Below are 8,431 nucleotides of genomic sequence, written 5' to 3'. Positions count from 1 at the left end.
TTGATATGTGCTTTGTCTTTTGTTGGTATACTGTGGTACTTGTTCTATACAGTTTTATTATAGAAAGCCAAAGTGCTTAAACAGCCTGTTACTTTGTTCTTTCCTGTGTTAAAATGGCTTTTTTAAAAAAAAAAAAAAAAAAAAAAATTTAAATAGCAAGGTGAAAATACAAATGTTACTTAAAAGAACATGCTGATAGCTATCACAGATTTAAATAAAAAATGTGTAGCTGCAACTTTCAACTTGTCTATAAAGTGAAGAAAAAACTGCTCCTATAATAAACAAGACATCTTAATTTGACCGGCATCTGAAAACCAATACAAAAAATATATATAGTTACATAAAAGTGAGAAAGCAGCAAATCCTCACATTTGATATACAAAGCCAAATAATATTTCTTTAATACAAGACCAGCTTGCTGCAGTGGTCACTCAGTCAGATAATAGTTGTTTTCAGCAATGCCGCCTCAACGAGCAGATGCAGCTGGTGGACGGCCTGGGACATTCAGTAGTTCATATGGATCCTGATCCCTCTGCTCGGTGTGGTTCTGCTGTAGAGAGAACAGAAGATGTTAAAGCTTCAAGCCCAATACGCTCTGGTGTACCAGAGGAGAGAAATATGCATGAGTGCAAAAGTATGTCTCCACAAGGAAAGTCACAGTTTATGAGCGCTTAAGTAATATAAACCCAATCTATTACTAGGTCCATTTAGAAAGTTTTCAGACCCTTTTAAGTTTATTTGAAGCATAACGTGGATTCACTCTTTGAGGATGATTATTCAGCTGTTTGTATGTTTTGTATAAAAAAATTGCAGATAAGACTAAACTCATCAAGTAATTTACACTTATAAAATAAATACCTGTATAAGTCAATTCTTGCCAGACTTGTGTTGCAGTTTGCAGACTGAGAAGAAAAATGGCCCAAGAAGAGGGAAAAGATTGCAAAACTCCTTCAAAAAGTTAATACAACTCGGATTTTATCAAAAAACGTTTCTTTTTTTACCAGTCGTGTAAAATTTTTAGCTATATACGAACAAAATGGGAAGGCTGTAAAATGGTAACATATGGACTACTCACCAAAAGTTAGAGATGTATTCAAATTATGGGTGAAAGTGACAAAGTGTAAAACATTCATTCTGTACATTTTAAATTTAAGGCATTTAAATAGTCACGAAATGATCATTCCTTAATCTAAGTGGTGGGTATATCACAACATAAAATGTCAACGTCTCACGAACTTGTCACGTGTTAGGTCTTGGACTGAGGATGTTAAAATGTGCACAAGAAGAAGACTTTAAATACATTTATTTGTGGTTCAGACACTTTTTTTTTTTTTTTGCTGTTAATCTCTTGTTAGAGAACAGCATGTTATCACTAAATACTTAAACATATAACAGTTGCACGAGCGCATTTAAAAGTTAGAGAAAGTCAAATTAAGTTAACCAGTAAAGACTATGGTGCACTTTAGACACACTGTGACGTCAAACAAAAAGCCGAATATCCCTAATATTTTGTGATTAGTGTCAAAGAAAGAAGTCAAAGTGTCAAGAATGAAAACTCAAAGCCATATACCTGGAAATAGAAAATATATAATTGTAATAATTGGTTACATTCTGAACTGTTTTAGCTCTAATACAAATGTTTACAAGTTGTGTTTTAATAGAACTCATGTGACTCAGTGTGTTCCAAGAACATCCAGCACATGCATGTGCATGCATGCTGACAGATAAGCAAGATTGTGATACAACTACAAACCATCAGTTAGATATACATAGAATGACTTAAGCAAGAACCAGATGTGATTAATGATCAGTTCTCAGTCAGGTCTGTTGCATTAGATACATGCCTAAATTCAACATTCACACACATTGAACAGCACATCCTAACCTATTGCATGAGCAGTAGGTGGCCTGCTTACGTCTATGATAACTGGCAGTTACAGTCGGTTGCGTGTCAAGCCATCCCATGTACGAGACAGTCTCCCGGTCTAAGAAGATAAAATGTGATCACATCCATTGCTCAGGGCTTTGAGCCCAGCGCTGCATTGCTTTACCTGTGACCTGAATTAGAATAAATCTTTGCTGAATTATTAAGAGATCCTCTCTTGTCTTTTTGTTCTCGAGCTTCCAAGAAAAGAATCAGGTTCTAACATATTATAAAGGAAAATTATAAGATTTAGTTGAGGTAAATGGGATTTACATCCATAAAGCAAACGTTAAACAATTGTAATATCTAAATAAAAGAAAACAAAGTCACAGAGTGGACTAAAGAGAAGTATACGTGGACTGTGGATGACTGGATGAAAGTGATATACAGCATTGGGCAGATTGCTGCAATCTTTTGTTTGGTGAAAATCCAATGAAACATAGAAATGGCGGTGAAGAAAAACAGCAAATTTTCCACAATCATTGATAGTGTAGGGTTGATGTCAGGTAATGGACCAGAGGAAATGGCAAAAATGAGCTCTGTGCACAGGTGGTCACTGAAATGTTGGACAATGGGTCTGATCTGTCAACTGCTACACAAGAAAGCTGGAAGTAACAAAAAAAGTTGTTTTTAATTAGTGAAGTCCTTGCCTCAAGAATTCAAGCTGCCATACAATCCAGAGAAACTAAAACAAACTGACTGTGCTTTTCTTCATCTTTTTGCTTCCTCTAAAATCTATTTTTAAAAGCTGAATGAGCATCCTCCAAGAGTTCCTTATTTTATTGGTTGTAGCTTCAGTTCCTTTTTTGTCACAGGAAAGTCCACGTTATGACAAATCAAAAGCAGATTTAAAGTAAAAAAAAAATACAAACTACAAATGCAGAAGCTTCCTCAAAGGACAAAAAACATCACAGATTACTTGTTTTACTGAAAAGTATAATTCACAGAGCACATTAATGTGGCTGGTGAGGCGTCACAGAGCTAAAAACTGATGACAATTTAAGTAAATATACTCCCTTACCTTAGCTTTCTTTTTCCTGCCAGCCTTTTTCTAGAAATACAAAATAACACAACAGCATTTCAGATATAAGAAAGGTGAGAACATGTGCATTGAAGAATCTCACACAGGGGGGGACTCACCCTTCCTTTTGATGGTTCAAGCACTTGGTAAGGATCAGCATCCATTGGCCTCTCAAGCTCCTAGAGCAAAATCAAACAATCCATAAGCCTATTGAAACAGAGCAGCAGCTAGATTAACATGCCAAACAGATGTCCTCACCTGGTAAATACCCCCCTTTTCATCCTAATGTTAAAGACAGAATTAAGATTGAATTCACATGTCATCACATACACATAAGCTGAAAAATAGTGATCATCAGCACAACCAAAAGTAAAGATACTGAGGATAAAATGTAAAGTTTCTCTACTTACAGACTCTACAACAGGTGGCATGTTTGAAAACTAGATGGAAATTAAACAAAACTTCAATTAATTGCTGCATTGATATAATAGCTCTTATATTCAGGTTCACTAAATCAATAAAAAAAATTAATTAGTCTGTCAGGTGTCAAGAAGAGTGAAAAGTAGTTATTACAACTGATTTCTTCACATTATAGCCAAAATAACTGATCAGCTATCAACACACCATAATTACTAGTTTAACAAAGGGAAATAGTAATATTTAATTGTTTTTGTTTTTAACAGGATTTATGAATTATTTCATGAAATACAAAATAGTCAATTGTTATATTAATATATTAAAAAATTGTTTTTTTTTTCAAAAAGCAACATATCCATGCCCTGACTCCTGCTCTACCTCACCTTTTCTCTGAAGAATAATGCCGTGGCAACGACGCAGTAAACCATCAGAAACGCATCCAGGAAGTAGCAGATGACCGGATCAGTAAAAAAAACCTCTACAGAGCAAACAGAGAGGAGAGAAATTCAATCGGCTGCACAGTGTTGGAGGGACTGACCTGATACTGCCTGTTTTAAATCTGACATCGCACGTTAGTTTGTTTAAATTTGTTTTATTTGCATTCACAGACCTGGAATTCTAACATCTGGATGGTATTTCTCAAATCAAATCAAAATTGATTTAGTTGATAGGGACAAGTATGTTTCATGAGTCATGTCACACACTACAGCAGCTAATTCTCAATGCCCGTCCCTAGTTAGGCTTTTACACAAAACACAAACAACAGTGACCACACACAATACATTACAAATACAACATGGGATCTTCACATATCTCATAACACACTAATAAAACACTATCTATGCTTAAACTGTAAGACCAGCCTCTAAAATCACATGTCCGTCCATTTCTACTGCTCATAACTAGATGTGAATGAAAGATATCTGTTACAAATTTAGTTACTCATAAGCCCTACTACTTAAAGTAGTAAAGTAAAGCCACATTTATTGGGAATTACTATAATTTGTTCAGTAAAAAAAAAAAAAAAAAAATGGAAATCAGATTTTTGAGGGAATGATTTTAAGGTACAACACTGTTTCACAAACCTTTTTTCTTTCTCCATCTGTTCTCTTCTACACTAGATTTGATCATTTTTAGCCAAACATGACAAAATCTAACCATGCTGCAACAGTAAGTAAGCAGAGGTCATGGGAGAGAAGGCTTCACAAGATGGCACCCACTTCCCTGCATGCAAAATGGTAAATGAGCGTGGTACATTAATTTGACATGATACGTAGATATGGTATGTCTAAAACAATTTCTTGTTTCAGTAAATGCAATAAAAAGTCATCATTTCACTGTATGTGCATACTTAAAATTTAAAAAAATAACCAAATATAATATAGAAACAGAGATTGTAGGGGGGAAACTAAAACAACGGACATGTTTTTATGTAAATCTGAATGGAAAAACAGCACTGTGGTGAGACACAGCTGAGTGACTGAGACCCCCCAAACAGGAAATAAGAAACTACATATCTGCAGCTCAGAACCTTAAATGTCTTCCTGTCAGTGCGATGGGCTGCCGTGAGGTTTTGCTGAAGCTCATTTATCTCAAAATGCGGTTGGAACAGAAGCTCAGTTGTGAGAAAGAAGCCCGCCGTGGTGATTAAGAGGCTTTAACGTCCTCATCACATCTTGATCTATCATCATAAACTTGTCTCAGGATGCAACATTTTGTTTTGTCCTAGATTACTTTAAATTTCCTACTTTTAGACAACACAATTGTGCAACTTCCACTTACTAAAATGGGTTGTCAAGCTGTTGTAAACGTTTCCATAGCAACTCTGAAGTTCATCTTTCTGTTCCGTTTTATCTTTCTTCAATCAGCTAATGTGTAAGGTGTTATTTTGTAGAAAAATGTGCAGAAAAGTTAGAAAACCTTGTACACTTCTCATGCAGGGAATTAGAAAAAAATGAGTGAAGCCTCTGTCACGCAGCTGGTTAGCTTGTAGACAAAAAAATGTGTGGTTTTACCTGAAAGTTTGTGTGTTCCAAATATTGTTTTATTAGTAACAGCTCACCTGCATACTCACAGAGCCATGTCAGGACTCTGCAGGTGCGTTTGAGGGCCACAAGCCCAAACTATACCAATATAAACAGCACAAAGCTTAGCAATTTAACAAATGTAAAATATTTTATGATGCCGCTGCACCAATAGGGTTTCTTGTGTGGTTTTATGTACCGTGAAAAGTTTTAAGCCACCTTCTGTGTAGGTGTCACATCTTGTTATTATCATTCTCACATTTAAATATCACTTTGCTCAATTTTAGATCCGGTAGTGTTGAAGAATCACAGATACTCATCAACCAAATAAGATTTTGACGAGTCATTCTAGCTGTTAGGTTTTGAAAGTCTACAGAGTTTTTAAAAAGTTTAGTTTTAAAAAGAGTAATTTGTATTTGGTTTTAATCATTTAAATTACTTGATGATTTATTACTCCATTTTCCAGTTTAAATTTATCTGCATAGTTTTAATCTACTCTAACAGTCCAAAAACATGCATGTTGGATTCATTTGGTGTTTTTAAATTTTTTTTAGGAATTAGTGTGAGTTTGAATGGTTGTTTCTCTCGATTTTGGCTGCAGGACGGACTGGTGACCTGGTGGGATGGCGGTAGGAGGGAGACCCCTCCCTGCATTGGGATAAGTAGGTGTAGCCAAAGGATGGCAGGATAGTTATTACTATTTTTGTGTTGGTTCGCTCATGGCCCAAGTTACAATTGAATCAATAATGTCCTACCAATGTGTCAATCATTTTTAAATGCGACACACAAATTCTACTGATAATCTTAAAACTCCCCCAAAAACACCACACATTTTTAGGAAAATGTGTAAAACTATGCAAAAAAAAAAGAGTGTAAATTACATAACAATTTTATGAACAGTGGGAATATCCTGATAATAACATTGTGTTATCAAACTTTGTACAAACAAGACTATTTTTTCATTCTTAAAGCGGCTTTAAAAGGAAATAAATGGAGGAAACGGCACGTTAGGCCATTAGGGTGTTGTTTGCTGTAGGTATTTGCTAATCTCTCAACATCTCTGTTTATAATTGCTTATTACAGATTGGAGACTCAACCCAGTGAATGTATAACTGTAAGTAAATGATAAATAAAGTAACCAAAACATTTGACAGGTTGCATGAGTGGTTATGATTGTAGTTTTCTGCTGTGTAAGTTCTATTAAATGTAGAAAATGAGGAGCAAAAATTCACCTCCAACATTTCTATTTGCAGCAGAAAGTTTTAAAACAAATTTATGCAAATTCACCAGAGTAAAACACAACCAGACTTGACACTATTTATTTATTTATTTTTTCACTCTAACTACAAGCTAAAAGAGACTATTTGGGAAACACTTAAATGACTTTGTACTAATTAACTTTGTATCTAATTTTGTTCGAGTCCTTTTCTTTTTGTTATATTTCTTGATATTTTTGCCCGTATTCATTCAGTTTTTCAAAAACTATAAATAAATTGAGGTATTTTGGGATTAATGTAAAAGGCAGTCAGAGACTGTTAAGGCTTTTCTACACAGAAAAAGCTACAGAGGAAAAATAACCAACATTTCAAGAAATAAATCTATAAATGTAACCAGTTTTAATTTTTGGTCATCACAGGACAGGAAGCTTGTCATCATTTATTCATCTTAAGTTTCATGTGTTCCAGTAAAAGAAAACCCATTTTAGAATAATAAATTAAAAGTAGAAATGTGTTTTTTATATGAAAACTGTGCAGGGGGAAAGATCTGAAAATGACACAAGTGACTATTCTAGAGACATCTGAGGAGTGACTAATTTACTGCTTCATTTATAAATATTTCTCCAAGGGCAGTCACAAATGACCTTGTGCTTAACGGAAAACTAAGTGCCTTTATACAAATCTAATGTAAATTTAATTAACTGTTGCAGCTGATAAAGTTTTATTGGCACATTTTATTTTAATAATCAAAATATAAAAAGTGATGCAGACGCTGTTAAACCTAAACCTACAACTAATTAGGTAAAAGCTCTTTTGTAAGACACTAAAATGCATTTCAGACAATCAGATTTGGGTTTACTATTCTCAGTTAACCGAAAGCGACATCTTTTTTTTTAACACCACCCATGTTATCTGGGTCTCCTCAGTCACATACAGTAAAGTTATAGGTCGTTTTTTTCCTACTCTGTATAATCAGTGTGAATAAAACAGCCTGTTTGCTTCACTTACCTTGACAGGAGACAGGCACCAGAAGGACGAACAGTACCAACGCACCTGTCCTTTTGTGTGTGTCCATTTCTTTCCCCCTTTAAGTCAGTTGAAGCCAACTTTTTCTTCTTCTTGGCTGCTTCGAGTTACCTCACGCTACGTTTTGATCAGTCTGATCAGAGGAAGAGGCTGAACTGTCAGCCTGACAGTGGACTGAGACTGGGTGTTGCTCACTTCAAAGCAGCCTGCAAACTTCAACACCCACTGCAGTGCTCGCTGGCTCAGTTTTTCTCAACTGTTTTCATAAGTGCTATGTTCTTCCAGAATGATTACAACATCCCTGAGGGTCTCATCTGCCTCTGATTACCTCCCACCTGAAACAGACCTGTGCAGCAATATGTTGGTGAAATAATAGATGATTTAACTTTTTGTATTATTTTATAAACTTATTATACGTTATTGAGTGATACGTGGTTTGTAACAAACAGGTGTGGTGTCAAGGGGTAGCAAGGGGTGGCCATACTCACAGTAGCCTTCATCCTGTTTACACCACAAACCACAGGTGAAGTCTTTTACATCAAAATTAGATCATTTTTTAAAAATACAAATAATAGATAATAATATAATAGTTAAATGGTCATCACTTGGGTGGCACACAACAAATAAACAATTCTGCTGTCCACAATGCTGAAACAACAGCTCCAGTAGTGAGTCAGTCTCATGAAATGGAACAAATCGTTTACACATCTTAGTTCAGAAACAGACCATCAACGTCATAAAATGCACCAACGATAAGTAGGACTAAAGTCAGACTTGTTTATTAGCCTGCTCTAAGTTAGTA

At 35.2% G+C, this 8,431-nt stretch overlaps 1 protein-coding gene across 3 annotated transcripts; it reads right to left on the bottom strand.

The window, feature by feature from the left end:
• Window positions 1-108: 108 nt before the first annotated feature.
• Window positions 109-7,940, bottom strand: cd247l (CD247 antigen like). Of its 3 annotated transcripts, none has more exons than XM_042002683.1 (7): window positions 7,612-7,940; window positions 3,746-3,840; window positions 3,356-3,385; window positions 3,204-3,227; window positions 3,065-3,124; window positions 2,946-2,975; window positions 109-547 (listed from the first exon to the last, which is right to left on the bottom strand). In XM_042002683.1, the coding sequence occupies exons 1-7, from the start codon at window positions 7,676-7,678 to the stop codon at window positions 467-469; spliced, it is 387 nt and encodes a 128-aa protein (XP_041858617.1). In that variant the 5' UTR covers window positions 7,679-7,940; the 3' UTR covers window positions 109-466. The 3 variants fall into 3 exon arrangements, with proteins under 3 accessions (XP_041858617.1, XP_041858618.1, XP_041858616.1); XM_042002684.1 differs by having other exon boundaries at window positions 109-550; window positions 7,657-7,937; XM_042002682.1 differs by having other exon boundaries at window positions 109-550; window positions 7,612-7,928.
• Between the last annotated feature and the right edge of the window lie 491 nt (window positions 7,941-8,431).

This window comes from Melanotaenia boesemani, chromosome 12 (genome assembly GCF_017639745.1).
Source record: "Melanotaenia boesemani isolate fMelBoe1 chromosome 12, fMelBoe1.pri, whole genome shotgun sequence".
Classification (NCBI taxonomy): Eukaryota; Metazoa; Chordata; class Actinopteri; order Atheriniformes; family Melanotaeniidae; genus Melanotaenia; species Melanotaenia boesemani.
The sequence above is the reverse complement of the archived record's forward strand: the minus strand, read 5'-3'. Positions and strand labels throughout refer to the sequence as shown.